General features: G+C 35.7%; 1 protein-coding gene across 1 annotated transcript; it reads left to right on the top strand.

Moving 5' to 3' along the window:
• Window positions 1-3,128: 3,128 nt before the first annotated feature.
• Window positions 3,129-7,170, top strand: LOC120082476 (farnesyl pyrophosphate synthase 1). Its single transcript, XM_039037660.1, has 12 exons — window positions 3,129-3,307; window positions 4,104-4,128; window positions 4,253-4,368; window positions 4,467-4,553; window positions 4,643-4,759; window positions 4,847-4,935; window positions 5,164-5,215; window positions 5,422-5,517; window positions 5,895-5,939; window positions 6,038-6,127; window positions 6,225-6,296; window positions 6,780-7,170. Exons 1-12 carry the CDS (start codon window positions 3,197-3,199, stop codon window positions 6,906-6,908), a joined length of 1,029 nt encoding a protein of 342 aa, XP_038893588.1. The 5' UTR covers window positions 3,129-3,196; the 3' UTR covers window positions 6,909-7,170.
• The last annotated feature ends 11,944 nt before the right edge of the window (window positions 7,171-19,114 follow it).

Genomic DNA, 19,114 nt, shown 5'->3' with positions numbered 1-19,114 from the left:
TCATCGTTTAGTATCCGCTGTGTAGCTAAACTATCACTTAGCTCCATCGTATAGAACTTCATCGCGTCGTTCAGCATCGTAGGTAAGCAATTTGTTTAGTTCCATCGCATAGAAACTTCAACGCATCGCTTAGCACTTCGTCTACACGATCGCTTAGCTCCGCATCTAAACGATCGCTCAGTGCTATCACGTAGCACTTCATCGCATCGCTTAGCGCGCATCGTTGCTAAATGATCACATAGTACAATCATATAGTAAATTCAACGTATCGTCTAGTTCCCACACCAAAGCTAAATGATCGCTTAATGCTATTGTATAGCAAATTGAATGCATCATTTAGTTTCGCAGATACACGATCATTTAACGTTCAACATCACAACGATCAACGCCCATTGTTATACAATCGTCTAGCTTTTCTTCACATCGTGTAGCATCTGGAGCTAGATGATCGTTTAGCAACTGGGACCACAATGACGATAAGAACAGAGGTTAATTTTCTGGAACTGCAACTCGACCTCTTTGTTTGTTTCTTTGATTTACAGCTTAATTTCAACTCTAATGACTCGAAATAAATTACAGACTCTTGAGAACACATTAAAGCTCATCAATCAAGAGTCAATTACAAATTTAAATGAGAAATTAAAGAGAATTAAACAGCCAAAACTCAGAAAACCATATCAATGCATCAATTTCATATTTCTCATATAAAACACCCACCAAACCAAAATTAAACTGAATTGAATGCTTATTTGATGCTCTAATACCAATTGTAGGATTGTATCAATTACAGCAGAAGCACAAGGATCATCTAAGCACTCAAATTCACTAATTTTGGTATAATATAAAGCATGCTTCTGCAGAAAAATGAGTTTCAAGACATACCTTTTGTAGAACTTCTCTCCAGCTACAATCTTCTCCAAATCTTATTGTAGACCACCTCAAGATCTTCCCCACTATTCTTTTGGTGCTCTAAATTGAGTTGTGGGACTCAAAACAAGCTTGAATCAAGGGATGAAGGAGAAAAGCTCATTGCAGCAACCTTTGTTGAAGAACCATTCTTCAAACCGAATTTTCTCTCAAAATTCTGTAGATTGCATGCCCGATTTTCACTCCAATCTCTTCATTATATTGCAGATCAACCTGCAAAGAGAAGAGCTGCATGAGTTGCAGCTCATGCTTGGAGAAGACAAGGCAAATATATTGCTTCATGTGTGAGCTTGTTCAAAGATGGATAATGGAAAAAACCATTTTCCCATTTAAGTGTTTTAGTTTTCCAATTTTTCAATTTTATCTAAAAATAAATTTTGATTTAAAAAATCTATTTGATTTTTAAAATGAAAAATTAATTAATTTCATAAATTAATTATTAAATAAAATTTAATTAATTTTGATGTCAAATATTAAATTAGTTTTAACACATATACATCTTTATATATTTAAATCATATTTAAATATATAAATTCTTCTATTCTGTTTAATTCTAAAATTAAACATAATTATATCTCATATAATTACTAATTCCCTTAATTCTAATTTGAACGTTTCAAATTAACTTATCACGCTATTCTAGAGCTAATTCGTTACGAGCTAGTAGGGGGACCTCGGGGACCTACAGATCATGGACTCCAACGATGATTAATTGGCTGAACTCATTAGACCAGATTAATCTCCATTCGTTAACTAATGGGTCATTCCACTAAAGCCCATAGTTGCACTCCTCTCACTGTAGATATATTATGTCCACATGATTTAACCATAATAAGCAAGTCGACCCTTCACAGATTGTTCATAATAACGGTTGAGTCAAATATCTGTTTTACCCCCGAGATTACGTCTTATTCCTCAAGTCCCTATTGATTCTCTAATGAACAACTGGTTTGTGATCCAATCATCAAACCAAACTCTCTTAGCCCAGTGAGAGGGTGAGGTCCCTTGTTCAATACCTGGATTCAGTACTTGAGAGAACAACCTTTCTCCTATCCCTAAATCGGGTAGGTGTGAACTCCTTCTTGCACCCTATGTCCCCAGCTATCTATCCGGTCTTACCCCTGAAATGGGAGTCTTATTGAGCCGGTGTTGTTGAGCCAACCCTCAACTATGCAAATCTAAGGGCAATTCCGAATAAACAGGGGTTCATAGTTAGCTCAGGATTAAGATCAAGTTACTTAGGTCATCTAGGTGAAATAGTCAGTCTTAAACAGTAATCAGCGTTATAAAGTAAGAGTGGCTTATTTCTTAGCCCTGATCTTATGCAAACTCATTGCATAGGACGCCCCCACTCCTCATGTCATAACATGTACAAATTAGGATCATATCGTATGTAGCACTTTACAACTCTTTGTAACAACTATAGAGTAGGCTGCATCCAATGGTGTTACCAGAATAAGGTACCCAATCTCATTCATGTACCATAGATCATTGTGACTATTTCTTGAACCCGATCTACTCTTATATCTCCACATAAAGTTCAAGTACTTATACAATAGTCATGGGTCTTAAGTTTATTGGATTTAGACTTTCATACAATTTATGAGATCAATAACAAATATATTGATAATAAAAAATGTTTATTATTTTACAATCTGCGAGTTTTTAGGACATAAAATCCAACACTTATATTACCAAATTCAAATTTTAAAATTCAATTCTCGTCCTCTTGTAAAAAACAAAAAAAGAAAAAAGAAAGAAAGAAATTACGTCCCAATTATTAATATGAACATGAAATTCGAAAACTCCCAAAGTCGTGCCAAATCCAAAACACGTGATCCGCATGGTTCATAACAGGCTGTTCTTAGCGTAGCACGTGATTACGGAGCTTCTATTCTATACGAGCAGTTCCACAAACTTCCCATCATTGTGTAAAGCGTAGATCACAATTACAATAAAATATCGCCACGTTTCCTGACCTCTGAGATTAAAATAAAAGAACACCCACTTGATTTCTAACGGCACTATATTATATTATTACTCAAATGACTAAAATACCCTTTCCTTTGTCAAAGCTGATAGAACTTCTCTTAGTTGTACGAATTTGCAATTCAGGAAGAGAGAATTGAATGTCCGAGAAAACGAACCAGAGGAGAATCTTTACATTGCCAACATTTTCCATCTCTGAAGCTAGATCGAATCATTGTTGATTCTTCTAGGTTTTACTGTTTCTCTATCTTGCTTTGTGTGTGTTCTTGCTTTCTCTTCTATGGCGGATCTCAAGTCAACCTTCCTCAAGGTCTACTCGGTTCTGAAGGCTGAGCTTCTTCAGGACCCTGCGTTTGAGTTTACGGATACTTCTCGCCAATGGATCGAACGGGTAATGTCTTTGCTACTTTTCCATTTGTTCTTGTTCCTAATGCTCTGTGGTTGCAATCTCCATTTTGTTTCTTCGTTTTGAATGCGAAACTCTGGAGGTCAAAGTTCGGGAGTAATTTGTTTGTTTATGTTAATACTAGAGGGACATTCATATTTGTACGTCATTATGAGTGTGTGAAAATGATATCAATTTGAAGGGATGAATTTTTTTTGACGGTTTGTATTTTCTTGCGGTAATGACGTATTTCTGCTCGTTCAGTTTGATCATTTAATATGAGTAACAGATTTTGATTTCTTCCACCAATTTGCTTCTCAACTTTGCTCTTTCCTTGATTACGATTAGTCAACTCTTCTGAAAAGGCGAGTGGTATTTATTTCTCTATGTCATTTTGAGATTGTTGGCCTGTTTCTGTAATTGTGAGGTGTTTTAAGAACCGGTTTAGAAAATAATGGAAGGTATTTCAAGGATGGTGGTCATAGATTTGATTTCACAGTTAAGAAACTGAAAAATGGAGTCCCTAGATCTATATAATGTTAACATCGGTTAAGTATATAAGATCGATATGGTTTGAATCCCTTGAATGTTATTCCATTTCACCTGTTGCGTTTCATAAATCAAATTAACTGGGCCCACACGTGAATGGGCTTAGACATACGACATTTGATATACTATTCAATCCAATTCAATCAGCTTCTGTTTTCCTAAGCTTTCGGTCATCAATCAACATGGTTTCCATTTAACAGTTGATTCTAGTTTATATTCTCATATGTTTTACTGTTATCTCGGTCCTTTACAGATGCTGGACTACAATGTGCCTGGAGGTGGGAAATAATCGCTTGAAAGATTCTGTGTTCGTTGATCATATAATTGGACATGTCAGACTATTCATGGACATTTTGATGAGGAAGTAAGCTGACTTCTAACGGAAAATGATTTTTCCTGCAGGTAAGCTTAACCGAGGGCTCTCCGTCATTGATAGCTACAGATTATTGAAAGAAGGGAAGGACTTGACTGAAGATGAAATCTTTCTTGCTAGTGTTCTTGGTTGGTGTATTGAATGGGTAAGACATAACTATACAACTCATCTTATTACCCTGCTTGAAGGATTGATGAACAAGATGATATCCATATCCTCATTAATTTTCTCAAATGTCTGCAGCTCCAGGCTTATTTTCTTGTTCTTGATGATATTATGGATAACTCCGTCACACGACGTGGTCAACCTTGCTGGTTTAGATTACCCAAGGTTTGTGTCTAGGAAACAACTTATAGCATTCTTCAATCTGTAACTATTATTGTATTGTACAGCTGAACAGTCTAAGTTATTCTTGGTAGGTTGGGATGATTGCAGTTAACGATGGAGTTCTGCTTCGCAATCATATTCCTAGAATGCTCAAAAATCACTTCAAAGGGAAGCCATATTACATTGATCTACTCGATTTGTTTAACGAGGTGGTTTCATGGCAATGACTAACATGGGTTTATTCCAATCACTATCTATATAACATGCTAACAATCGTGTTTTTCATGTTTAAATAGGTTGAGTTTCAAACAGCATCAGGACAAATGATTGATTTGATAACCACTATCGAAGGAGAAAAAGATCTTTCCAAATATGCATTGTCACTGTGAGTTTCAATTTTCAAACCCTTTTTTTGCTCTCTTTAATTGGTGCAATAAAGTTAAAATGGTGTTTTCATATATCATACCATATGTGTGTAAGAACCAAGTAAACCAGGAAGTTTATCTGGTGTTTTCAACTTCAAATCAAAACAACTTGACATATCACAACCCTTGTATATTCCGTATATTAATCTGGGGTGCTTTCTAATGCACATACAATATAACTTTTGCAGTCATCGGCGCATTGTACAGTACAAGACTGCCTATTATTCATTTTACCTTCCAGTGAGTAGCTTTCCTTGTTCTACTTGAAGAAAGCAGTGTGTGTGAAGTAGTTGAATAATTAGTAGCTTCTTGGTGGCTTTGCATTATCCATTTTTGTAAAATACATGTTGTGAAGTTTTATTCTGCAAATCACTGCTCTAATATAGTACTCACTGTTATTTGTGATAGACTTGGTTGACCACATGCTGTTTTTATCATGATTGCAGGTTGCTTGTGCACTAGTTATGTCAGGTGAAGATCTTGAGAAACATACTGTTGTTAAGGACATTCTTGTTCAAATGGGTGTCTATTTTCAAGTTCAGGTATATTACTTTCACTTGAATAGTTGATTAATGATCCTGATTTTCTCTATTTAAAGGCTTGATGTCACATTCACATTATCTGAACCACACTCTTAGTTTTTTAAGAAGTGTTTAAGCTGAAGTTTGATTCTAAAACATTCCCCTAATGGCTAATCCTCTTTAACCATATCTTCATAATCAAATGCTTATCTGCTTTTAATACAAGGATTTTAGCTTTTGCCTTTAAGAGGTACCCACAATAAACATTGCGCTCCACATACTCCAAATTTTTTTTACTTCTTTCCCTTGTAACTCTTTTCTCAAGTGGGAGATTTTTCTTTGTGTGTGTGTGCGCTTTTTTAATCTCTTGTCCTGTGGCTTTGTAATTGTTTGGACAGGATGATTATCTAGATTGTTATGGCGATCCTGAAACCATAGGAAAGGTGAGTCATGCCCTCTACATGTTAAACTTTTCACATCTCATGCAGTTCTGATGAATCTTATATTCATGAAGTTCTTGAATCAACTCGTATGTTGTCAGGTGGGAACAGACATTGAAGATTTCAAATGCTCCTGGTTGGTCGTGAAAGCTCTGGAACTTTGCAATGAGGATCAGAAGAAGTTATTACATGTATATATCACGTTTTAAAATCCTTTATTGTTTTCTCATTTGTCTTATGTTTTCTCATTTGTCTTACAAGAAGTTGCTCATTTTTATGTTTTTCCAGGAGGCTTATGGGAAACCAGACCCAGAAAATGTCGCCAAAGTAAAGGCCATATACAAGGATCTCGATCTTCAGGTCTGAGCTAGACTACAGCATAGAAACTAGAACCTTGCTCATTTTTTAACAAGAAATAATATATAGTTAAAGTTACTTTCCCCTATACACTCAGAAATGCTTTTGAAAGAACCACTTATTAGGTACTTTATTTAACGTTTTTTTACTTCATCTTTAAATTTCTTATGTCTTACCCTTACCTATACAGATATTTTCTTTCACGAACTTCTTTCTACATATTTCATAAATCTCTTTCTTCACGCCTGTTTTCTCTTGATAACTTTTTTCTATGCACACTTCATCTCACCAATTTCTCTCCAATTTTAGAAGAACCAAAGAAGGAAGTTAAATCACTTTCTAATTTTTATTTTATTTTATTCAAGTAGATTTTTTTTTATAATGGTAATTGTTGTACACTCCAAAACGCAGCCATACCTAATTATTGATGGAACCAAGAAACTGTTCTTTCACTTTCAGTTGCTTATTGTTGTCCCCTTTGGGCAGGGTGTATTTGCGGAATATGAGAGTCAGAGTTATGCTAAACTGAATGCCTCCATTGAAGCTCATCCCAGCAAATCGATTCAAGCAGTTCTCAAGTCTTTCTTGGGTAAAATATACAAGCGCCAGAAGTGAGCTACTCGTACTCTTCTGCTCCCCTGGCTTTGGCTTCAGTATTCTTATTTCTTAGTAAGCTTGGATCATATGCAGATCTGTCTTACTAGCTTCTGATTTATTTACATGTTTTTTGGTCTCGAAATAAGGTTCCACGACCTTTATCCATACCCTTTGGTATTGAAATCTTTTCTCTTTTCTGTTCTAATATTATTCTGAGAATTACCCTGATGACCAAAATTTGATCTTTTGAAGAAATACAGAATGATTCTCATTTTTCTCATTTTATTTTTTCCTTGTATTACAGATAGAATTATTTTAGTATCAGGAAACGGAACAGCTTATTAGGGGCTAGGGGTGGAGAGAAAGAAACCCTTTCCAAAAAGGAAAATTATTACAAGAAGGCCTTCCGATTTTTAATGATCAAGGGAAGACTGTAAAAGCTTCCAGAAATCTTTGTGACTTAAACTCCACCAAGAAGCCAAGTGATGTAAACTATAGACAACAATCTTCCAAACTAAAGTCATTCTAAAAAATCTGGCGGTTTCCTTCTTTCGACGATAACCAAACCATAGCTTTTAATTGTGCAATCCCACAAAACTTTAAACTTTCCCTTGAATCATGACCCCAGTAACGCCTCATCCAGCCAATCATCAATCTTTTTTCGGGTGGCAAATAGATAAACCAAACTCATTAACGATAAACGGCCAGCCTTTACAAACAAAAGGACTGTGTAAAAGTAGAAGTAGATGGTCGATGGTCCCTTCTCCTTTGAAACACAGACAGCAACATCAGGGGAACCTCCATAGTAACTTCTCAGTAGTATTCACACAGACAAAGGACTATCCACAAGAACACCTGACTATCGGAGGTTCGATCCTCCTCCCCATAATTTTTGTACTCAAAAAACAAAAAAAAAAAAAGGGAAGAGATCCCACATTTGGTTATTCCGGTTCCAGCAATCAGCCACCAAGGCATTTTTCCTCACAGAGATGGCATACAGATCCAGAGATCTCCGAACACAAACGGACAATCATCCGCCCATGCATCCTCCCAAAAACAAATAATCTTCCCACTGCCCAATGCCCACAAGGAACTTTACAAAGCTGAGGAAAAGAGGCCCAATTCTTACTGATATCAACCCAAGGTCTTCCACCAGTAGCAACCTTGTCTTCAGTCTTCCAACCACTGGAATTACAGCCATAAATTGCTACAATCACTCTTCTCCAAAAGGCCTCATTTTCAAAGCTAAATCTCCATAGCCATTTGAAAAAGAAAGAGTTATTTCTTGTTAATATTCAACAGGGCCTTGAGGAGCGCAAAAAAGTAGATAGGAATACTGTTTAACACAGATTGCGTTAAGAGTTTATCTACCTCCTTTAGGGAGGAGACCACGCCATTTATAACAAAGGTTCCAATATCATTACCAATGTTGTCTATTATAGTTGTAGATGGGACAGAATTCAAAGGAAAATACAAAGGTTACATGTTGGTCACTGTAACTCCGGATGGTAATATCAATTGTACCACTCGTTTATGTTATCGTTGACAACGAGACAGACCATTATTGGAATGGTTTATGATGAATATGAAGGGTATAACTGGAGTGGATCCTAAACTCGTCATTGATTTAGACTGACACATTACTATATCCAATGTAGTAGAGGCCATCCTATTTCATCTATTCCAAAGATAGTATGAGAATATTACCACCAGTGTTGATTGTCCATCCTTTCATTGCTCGAGTTCACCAAAACTCGGTTGTCGATTCCTCTTAATGAATGGATGACTGAGTGCTCAAAATGATGGGATGACCTCAGTCTCATCATTGGGCCGGCCTAAAGGCCAAAGCTTGGCCCAAGTCCAAGTCCTACCCGCCTTAACTACTGCTTGGGCCGTGTTAAGGCCGACTCAACCTCTTAAACATAGCTCATAGCCCATTCCATGGACCTTACTCGATGGGTCAAATAGAATTGGGTTTGAACTGGCCCTTTGGATCAGGTTTGAATTGGTCGAAGAATGTTAGATTTTAACTTTTCATTTGTAAAATAGCAAATCAACATTTCATTTGTAAAAATGGCAAAAGGAATTAAAAATAAAAAATAAATGAATTTATAAAAGTCTAAACTACTCTCAACCATACAAATGAGATCACAATTGACTTATTAAAAAATATTTGTAATTACACTGCAATTAAAACAAACATCTAAAGACTATCGATTGGTTATGCTCTGAGCATAGCACTCACCTTTCTTCAACCAAGTTGTCGTCATTTTCCTCTTTGAAATCGGCTCTTCCACTAATAGTGGCGACACCGCTGCTTGAGTTATGTCTTCATAGCTTGTATCGCACCAATACTTCACCATCAGCTTCGACTTCGACTTCTTCTCCACCGACTTCATTTATTGCTCCTTGGGAGCTATTAGTGATCACTCCAGTTTCATTTTCTCCTATCTCAACTCCTTCGACACAGGTTCCATTGTCGACCTCAACTTCTAACAATGGTGTTGTCATGAATAGTATCACTGTCTCTGAATCTATCATCGCAACAATAATTTCCTCCACCTTACTACTTAAAATGCGATTGGTTTGTGTTTGGTCTTTGCTCTAAAATTTTCAAACTAATTAAAAAAAATCTGAAATTTGATTGTATAAATTTTTCAAACTAATTAAAAAATAAAAATGCAAAAACATAAAATAAGTTGAAAAAATATTTAAAAAAATCAAAACAAATAATAAAATGATATTTGAAAAAAAATTGGTTTAGTTTTGATATTTGAAAAAAAAAATAACAATATGATTTGATGATTTAAAATAGAGAAGATATTTTAGGAGAAAATAAAGAAAGATGTACGATAAAAGAAACATGGAAAGGAAAAAAATTAGTTACATTGTAATTCAGATGAAAGTTTTGTAGTCATAAAAAGTCTTTTGAAAGTTTTTTGGATGAGATATTTACGTGACCTACAAATATATTGTAATTAGTCTCCAAACTACGTCCAATAAAATACACTAAACTTAAAAACAAATACATTACAATTGAAAATCAATTAACTAAACCATGTAAATTGCTTTTGAACTTAACTAAAATTCTATAACAATACTTTTTATTGGTCTATACCCAAAATATCAGTTTAGAAAGTGAGAGTTTGACTGATAAAATCTTTATCTAAATAATTGCATTCATCAAGAAAGAAACCAATTCATATTAGAGTATGAAAATGCCAATTAAAATATATCACTTGAAATTATTAACCAATTATGATTTCGTGTTGATGTCAATCATGGAGATCTCATGAACAGAAGAGAAACAAACAATCTTAGACGATGGTACATCCTTCTTGATCGAATTTATCAAGGTGGGTTTAAGACCCCAAGGAAAACTGGTTAATATCAACACCGTTCATATGCTTGGTCTATCAATTTGGAAAGAAGAGACTTTACTTGAACTCTTGGTCGATGATTGATTAGGTCGAGCCTTTCATTTATATAATAGTGGATTTGATCTATTAAGTCAAGCCTCCAACGTAGACTTGTCGTCGATTGAGAACAAAAAAATAAAATTAGTAAAAAAAAGATGAAAATTGAAAAAATGTGTTCGAAGCAATAGAAACTTCAATAAATCGGAAGTTATAATAGTGGTTATTTTCATCCTGCTTGCCATTGAACAAAACTCTTAATCATTGAACAACCATAACAAGAAAGCGTTTGGTACAAAGGATAAAGAAAGCTAGGGTTACGTGTTGTATTCTAATATTTTATGTTTGAAACAAAAAGGTAATAAATATAACGTTCAGAATAAATTGGAACCCGTAAATTTTGATTAAGATTAATAGAAAGTATAATAAAAATAACAAATCTCAGTTAAGATAATTATTATAATATGATATTTCAAATTTCAAAAAAAAATTTGAAAATTAGTTGAGGTACAAGATTTGAAAATTCATAACTATTAAATATGATTCAAAAAATAAAAAAAAAACTATTAAATAGCAAGATTTATGACAAATACCTACTTGAAATGATGATCTCAGTTGACGTTGAAAGTCTGCTGAGATATATAGTTGAGTAATTAATTACAGTCTCATTAATAAAGATGTCGGATTAATTATACTTCAATTAAAAGGGACGATGAAAGCATTTTAGGATTTCAGAAAATTGGACTCACGTGACATTCATGCATTTTGCTATAATTCAAAAGGATCCCGCCTTTTGTTATTTTTCCAAATGATAGTGTAATTACTACTATATATCTAATCATTCATTGAATAAATTACTCATTTTTGTTAGACCGCATGAGAAAAAGAAAATTTTAAGGTTTCATTTGAAAAAATAGTAAAATGGTTTTAAAATTATAAAAATAGCAAAATGAATTTATATAATAGAATACTAATTAGTAAATGACAAAACTATTTTAAAACAACAAAATTAAGTACAAACGAAAATACAAAGATATACTACTTAAAAAACAACTCGAATACCACAAATACACTCTACCTAAAGATTCGAGAACTACAAATACACAATATCTAAATATTCCAAAAACAAAAATTAAAAAGCACCCAATAAGATCTTTAACACTTCCAACTGCCTATAGAATGCATGTATATGAGGGAAGATGAAGACCAGACGGTGGGGGTCATTAGAAACTTACGAATGTCTACAACGACGACTTTCTCCAAGGTGAGAGAGAAAAGATAATTGTAATAGTGAAGTTGTCATTAACAACTGAATATTTGAAGGAATTGCAACTTCAGGACAATATGACTGTAAGAAGTTTCATTGTTTTCATTCCAGACCATTTTGCTCATAGGATATTGAAAACCAACTTTAAATACTATCAATCCAAGAACATCATTGTTGAAAATGATGTTCAAAGTAAAACAAATGTAGGAAACATGTGTGCGAGCAAAAAAGGTCGGCGACCTGGCGAGGGTGGTTATCAAAACTTGCCAAGACGATAGATTTCAAGAAAGGGTTGCTGAAGCAACGATCGCAGACATGAGATTTAGAGGCCGTTTGGATTGAGGTTTTCTAAATGCTCAGGAATTAAGGATACTTGGGAATTATATGTCTAGGAATAAAATTGATGGGAATCAAAGATATGTTTGGTTGCGCATGGGAAAACAATGCATGAGAATAGTATGCCTGGGAATTAAAGATAACTATGTTTGGTTGTGTAAAAAATGTTATTAACTTTTCCTGGGAATAAGTAATACATTTGGTGTTGCATGAGAATATTATTAGATCACCCAAGTAATTGTTATTTTTGTTTAAATTGTGTGATCACTTTCAAAATTTTGTGCAATTATAAAGCATATAACTAATAAAAAAAAAACTTGCCTTAATTGATTTTAAATTATTAATTTGTGTAGTTTTATTTTTATTATGAAATTATTAAAAACAACCTTAAGCAGTTACACTATATTTTATTCCAAAAATCAAATATAACCAATATCAAAGTATAAATACTAACACACAAAATAATCTTTTAGAAAATAATTTATTTACTAGGCAATCTAAAATGCCATGATTTAATTTTTGTATATAATCAAATGTACGTGTTAAACAAATATTCTTATCTTTATTTATAAAACATGATATTTAACATATCATTACTCATCTAATACAAGAAAAGAAAAGGTAGGGAAAAATGTAATTAATACAAACTCATACTTCATAACTCTATGTTAAACAAATCAACACTCTAAATACATTCTTTATAAACTAAAACTAAAATATTTTATACCTCAAATATAGATAATTCAACTCTAAAAACTATTATATACAACACTACCTCTTAATTTCCCTTGAAATTGTAATTTTGTGTCTACAGGAATATATATATATATATATATATATATATTATATATATTAAAACTTATTCACACCCCCTCCCATACTACTCTCTGAGCCTAAGCAAGGACATGACTGCAGCAGTTATCAACCTTTTTGTGACACTTACTGCCTACTAAACCTAACAACATACAATCTCAAACACAGCTGTTTGCCACTATGGCCAAACAAACATAAAATATTTACAGAATTTACAACACAAGTCTCATGAGTCCCAATTTCCAAACTTAGTCCCTATATGCAACAACAACATATGTACAAATATTTACAGTAACCACCTAACTGATAGGTCACTAGAATCCTTGACTTTATGTGGCAGAGCAGAAGTAGAGTTATCTTCGAGGATTTGACCACTACCTGAGGAAAGAAAACATTTAAAAATGGGTGAGCTACTAGCCCAGTGAGTGACTTAATAAAGAAAAACAGGTTCTGATGCTTAAGTCTCAATAAAGAAATCATACTGAAATATAAGTCTTTACAGTAACGTTATACTGAAGTGTAACTTTCCAAGCACTAAACATGTAAAGTTGTTATCATCAGAAGTCATTAAGCTGAACCTTAGTTGAGATTAACCCCGATATGGTTAAATCCCAACGTCAAACCTTAGTCAAAAGAGAACCTTTTTGCTCGATCTCTCAACGTCAAATTACCTACATGCACGTGGTTATAACTAAGTACTATCATACCTTAGGTACTATAGCTCGGATACCTTCTCCAAGTCCTTCAGTATCGAGCTTGAAGTAACATCAGTCATATTAAGACTTATTCTTCAAAGCATGTATACTTGAACACATAGTAACATATCTTTAAAGACTCTAACGCATGATTTGTGCATATAAACACACATAAATAGTTTTACAACATTATTTCATACATGCATGCGTTTGGAAAACTTGAACTCATAATTTGCTTGAAAAACTTCTTTGTAAAATAGCTAGCATGAGAATAATCTTTCTTAAAATCATGGATTCAATAAAAATCATTACAAAAACTTAGTCACTCACAACTTTAGGGCTACTTCTTAAAGGTTGATATGCTTTTAGCAATGGTGTCAATCTTGTGGACACAACAACATATATTTAGCTATTAGCAATGGTCTCCTTTTTTAGACTAACCCTTAATTAAGCTTGCGTTTAGCCTTCCCTAGAAGACTTTCACTCAAACGCATACCTGGCTATAAGTCGAGCACTTAGAAATTTCTTTGAGGTTTAGGTTCTTGCTATGCGGACAACACACCTCATCAACGCATTCCCACTATGCAACCAACACTTGCTCCAAGTGCTCCTTCAGCCGCACATGGTCATTCACATAAGCATCTATGCGTCCTAGTCTTCAATGCAAGCCTTCTCAGCCCAAACATAAGGTTAAATTCATAGGAGTGCTCAGCCCTTCGTCTACCCATGCGCCTATTTTGACATGCCTACTTAATCAACCCAAGTAGTTGCCTGCTTATTCACAGAATTCCAGATTCGACTTACTTCATCAGTAACTCAAATTCTAAAGCTTATCTCAAGAAACTTCCTTCTATAAACCTGAATTGTCTTATGAAGCTTACCTTAAAATTTCAGCTTAAAATTCTTTGTGGTTCGTCCTAGAGCTTCAATTCTTCATCGATGGTCCAGATTCACCTGGAAGCTGAACCTCTTGTCACTTTCTTCCTTCTCCAACCTTATTCCGGTGAGATTTTCTTCCAAAACCCTGATCTCTAAAACTAGACTCACCTCTTTCCAACGACACTAAGAACTCTCAATTTGTATGGAGGAATTGTTCAAATTGACCTCTTGAAGTTCATCCTCCCCTTTTATACTACCACCTACCATCTTTCATGAATTCTTATCATGACACCTCCCTCTCAAGTGGGCTTAACTCACGAGATTAGGATAGCTGGTGCCCCTAATCGATAGTTTTATGTTGATTACTTCACCTACTATCAACGTATGTCTTCAACTAGGTTCAACACACACCATAGTTCTTACGCAAGCTAAGTCTAACGCATGTGCTTTGTGCCTTGGCCTCCTCTTGGCTTCAATCATCATCGCAACTCTAGCCCTTTCAACTTTGCAAGGCCCGACCAACATAAGCCCTATTCTTCGCATGCCAAGCTTGATCATCGCACATCCAGCCATCTGTAGGATTGTATCAACAGTAGCGGAAGCACAAGGATCATCTAAGCACTCAAATTCACTAATTTTGGCAAAATATAAAGCATGCTTTTGTAGAAACAAGTGAGTTTCAAGACATACCTCTTGTAGAGCTTTTTCAAAGCTCCTTCACCAGTTGTTATCTTCTCCAAATCTTGTTGTAGACCACCTCAAGATCTTTCCCACTATTTTCTTGGTGCTTTAGATTGAGTTGTGGGACTCAAAACAAGCTTGAATCAAGGGTAGATAGAGAAATGCTCACTGCAGAAAACTAGCTGAAGAACTCTTTCTTCAAACCAAATTTTCTCTCAAAACCTTTATAGATTGCATGTTCGATTTTCACTCCAATCTTATCACTATATTGCAGATTAAAATGCAAATGAGTGAGTTGCATGAGTTGCAACTTATGCTTGGAGAAGACAAAGCCAAAGCAAATGCTTCATGTGTGAGCAACTTCAAAGATGGATAATGGAAAAACTTTTTTTTTTTCCATTTTAGTGTTTTGTTTGTTTTTTTTCTTTTCAATTTTATCATAAGATTAAATTTTGATTTAAAAAAATCTATTTTTGATTTTAAAAAAGAAAAAAATTAATTAATTTCATAAATTAATTATTAAATAAAACTTAATTAATTTAATATCAAATATTAAATTAATTTTAACACATATCCATCTTTATATATTTAAATCATATTTAAATATATATAAATTCTCCTATTCCGTTTAATTCTAAAATAAAAAAATGTAATTATATCTCATCTAATTACTAATTCCTTTAATTCTAATTTGAACGTTTCAAATTAACTTATCATGTTATTCTAGAGCTAGTCCGTTACGAGCTGGTAGGGGGACCTCGCGGACCTACAGATCATGGACTCCAAACGATCCGAGATTAATTGGCTAAACTCATTAGACCAGATTAATTCTCATTTGTTAACTAATGGGTCACTCCACTAAAGCCCATAGCTGCGTAGATATATTATGTCCACATGATTTAACCATAATCACCAAGCCGACCCTTCACATGTTGTTCGCAATAACGGCGGGGTCAAATATCTGTTTTACCCCCGAGATTACGCTTTATTCCTCAAGTCCCTACTGATCCTCTAATGAACAATTGGTTTGTGATCCAATCACTAAACCAAACTCTCTCAACCCAGTGAGAGGGTGGGGTCCCTTGTTCAAGATCTGGATTCAGTACTTGAGAGAACAACCTTTCTCCTATCCTTAAATCGGGTAGGCGTGAACTCCATCTTGCACCCTATGTCCCCAACTATCTATCCAGTCTTACCCTTGAAATGGGAGTCTTATTGAGCCGGCGCTGTTGAGCCAACCGTCACCTATGCAAATCTAAGGGCAATCCCGAATAAACAGGATTTCATAGTTAGCTAAAAATTAAGATCGAGTTACCTAGGCGATCATAGGTATAAACAGCGTTATAAAGTAAGAGTGATTTATTTCTTAGTCCTGATCTTATACAAACTCATTGCATAGGATGCCCCCACTCCTCATGTCATAAGTGTACAAATTAGGATCACATTGTATGTAGCACTTTACGACTCCTTGTAATAACTATAGAGTAGGCCGCATCCAATGGTATTACCAGAATAAGATACCCAACCTTATTCATGTACCATAGATCATTTTGACTATTTACTCGAACCTGATCCACTCTTATGTCTCCACATAAAGTTCAACTACTCATACAATAGTCATGGGTCTTAGTTTATTGGATTTAGATTTTCATACAATTTATGAAATCAATAATAAGTTTATTGATTATAGAAAATGTTTATCATTTTACAAACTGCAAGTTTTAGGACATAAAACCCAACAACAACCGATGGGTTTTACCCCTTCAGGTTAATCTACAAGATCCCAGATAGAATTGAAATACATAGATTCCATTTCAAGGTCCATGGCCTTAATTTATTGGTCTTTATCCACATCATTCATTGCTTGTTTGAAAGACGATGGATCCTCTAGGCCATCATCTGGTATGGTGACTTGAGTTTCAGTTAAACCCATGTATCAGTCAAGCTGTTGCACAACCCTCCCACTACGAAGAGGCATTATCAACTCTTGAGAAGGATGTGAAATACCAATTTCATCAACAACTCTTGTTGATAGACCTGCTCTGTCAACAACTCTTGTTGATAGACCTGCTCTGTCAACAACTCTTGTTGATGCATTTGTTGTTTCTCTAGACATTTCCTCTATTACTAGCTTACTGCGAGATTGATGATTCTTCATGTGGTCTTCCTCCAGGAAGGTTACATTTGTCGATACAAATACCTTGTCTTCCTAAGGATCGTAAAAGAAACCACCTTTTTGTTTCTTTTGGGTAACCTACAAATAGACATACTTTTGAACGACGTTCCAACCTTTTAGGATTTTGCACCAACACATGTGCTGGGTGTCACTGTCATGCTTGTCCAGGGCCTGTTGCCCATGGCCGCATGCCCGATCCAACCCCCTTCTAGCATATTTTCATATCTTGTATTGTATTAGCTTAGTTAGCTTGCTTTCTTTACATTTTCATTGTAAGTGACCACTCGCCCTTTTGCATATGCAAGGGCGCCAGTTGGCTTTTTGTTCAGAATGCACTATATGGGGATAAGACTAACGCAAACAATAACAATTACAATCGCCCTGTTTTGTTTCATATGTAGAGGGCCACACAGGGCGGGCGAATGTCCAAATCGAACGCGTTCAATGCTTTTCAAGCCACGTTAGCCTCACCTCGAAGACAAGGCTGAACTAGAGGAGACGGTAACCGAGCCGCTCCAGAAATTGAGAATCCCAGGATGGGGGCATTGAAATCTTATCTGCGCTCCAGAAGAAGATGGGAAAGGCGAAAGAGCCACTAGAGAAAGGACTCATGTATGTGGACGCTTGGGTCAACCAAAGATGGCCAAAAACACTATGGTTGACTCTGTGGCTACCATAACTTCATGGCTGAAATGGAAGCTCGCGCCTGAACTTGACTTGGGAAAGAGATGCAGGGAAGATGAGAAGCTGTGAATTCCGCAGCCCTACTGATTACAGGATAGCGCGAAGAGAACTCCGGCGGTGAATGTAGGAGATCTGGAAGGCTTCGTTGACTTCGTGTGACTCGTGGATTGTCAAAATGGAGGATTTCGACGTGGTACTGGGGATGGAATTCCTACTTGAACATAAAGTCATACCAACCCCTCGCCAAATGTTTAGTCATTACCGGATCTACACCACCGTAGTCCAAGCCAGTATCAAGCAGCCAAATGGGGTGAGAATGATCTCAACCCTCCAATTGAAGAGAGGCCTGGCCACGACGAAACCCACGTTCATGGCATCCCGATAGAATCAGTTGAGTCCACTGAAGAGGAATCCAGACGTTCTAATTGTCTTGGAAGAGTATTGGGATGTCATGCCAAAAAGCTTGCCCAAGTCCTTACCCCCACGAAGGGGGATTGACCATGAGATTGAGTTGTTACCAGGGGCAAAGCCGCCTGTCAAGAATGCATATCGGATGGCCCCGCCAGAATTGGCGAACTCCGGAAACAGTTAGACAAGTTGTTAGATGCAGGATTTATTAGACCGACAAGGCCTTTACGGAGCCCTAGTACTGTTCCAGAAGAGAAGGATGAGAGCCTCCGTTGTGCATCGACTATCGGGCCTTGAATAAGCTACAGTCTGCAACAAATATCCCCTTCCTATCATTACTGATTATTTGATCAGTTTCACGGTGCTAAGTATTTTCTCGAAGCTGGACCTATGGTCTGGATATTATCAGGTCTGAATTGCTGAAGGAGACGAACCTAAGACGATGCTTGTCCAGGGCCTGTTGCCCATGGCGCATGCCCGATCCAACCCCCTTCAGCATACTTTCATATCTTGTATTGTATAGCTTAGTTTCTTTACATTTTCATTGTAAGTGACCACTCGCCCTTTTGCATATGCAAGAACGCCAGTTGGCTTTTTGTTTAGAATGCACTATTGGGGGATAAGACTAACCATCACTTCCTCATCCTGGAGTAGTACTCTATAAAGCTGTTGTTATTGCTTATTGCTTTCTAGTCTACTACAATCTTTCTTTCTTTATCACACTCACAAAAACTTCTTACGAAAACCTTTTCTCCAAACCCGTTTTCTAAAACCGTTTTCCCTAAAACGGGGGTGGAGTTTTGAGAGGCACTCGGTGTGCCATATACAGTCTCGATTCGAGTTGGCTAACTTGTTCGTGAGCGGGAAGA

The sequence above is a fragment of the Benincasa hispida genome, chromosome 8 (assembly GCF_009727055.1).
Source record: "Benincasa hispida cultivar B227 chromosome 8, ASM972705v1, whole genome shotgun sequence".
Lineage (NCBI taxonomy): Eukaryota > Viridiplantae > Streptophyta > Magnoliopsida > Cucurbitales > Cucurbitaceae > Benincasa > Benincasa hispida.
This window is presented reverse-complemented; position numbering and strand designations above follow the sequence as displayed.

What these genes read in the sequence shown, in the direction of transcription:
- LOC120082476 (XM_039037660.1), top strand. Translation starts at nt 3,197, where the DNA reads ATGGCGGATCTCAAGTCAACCTTCCTCAAGGTCTACTCGGTTCTGAAG. An exon ending in ATCAGAAGAAGTTATTACAT is followed by an intron (nt 6,128 to 6,224) that starts GTATATATCACG and finishes ATGTTTTTCCAG; the next exon opens with GAGGCTTATGGGAAACCAGA. An exon ending in ACAAGGATCTCGATCTTCAG is followed by an intron (nt 6,297 to 6,779) that starts GTCTGAGCTAGA and finishes CCCTTTGGGCAG; the next exon opens with GGTGTATTTGCGGAATATGA.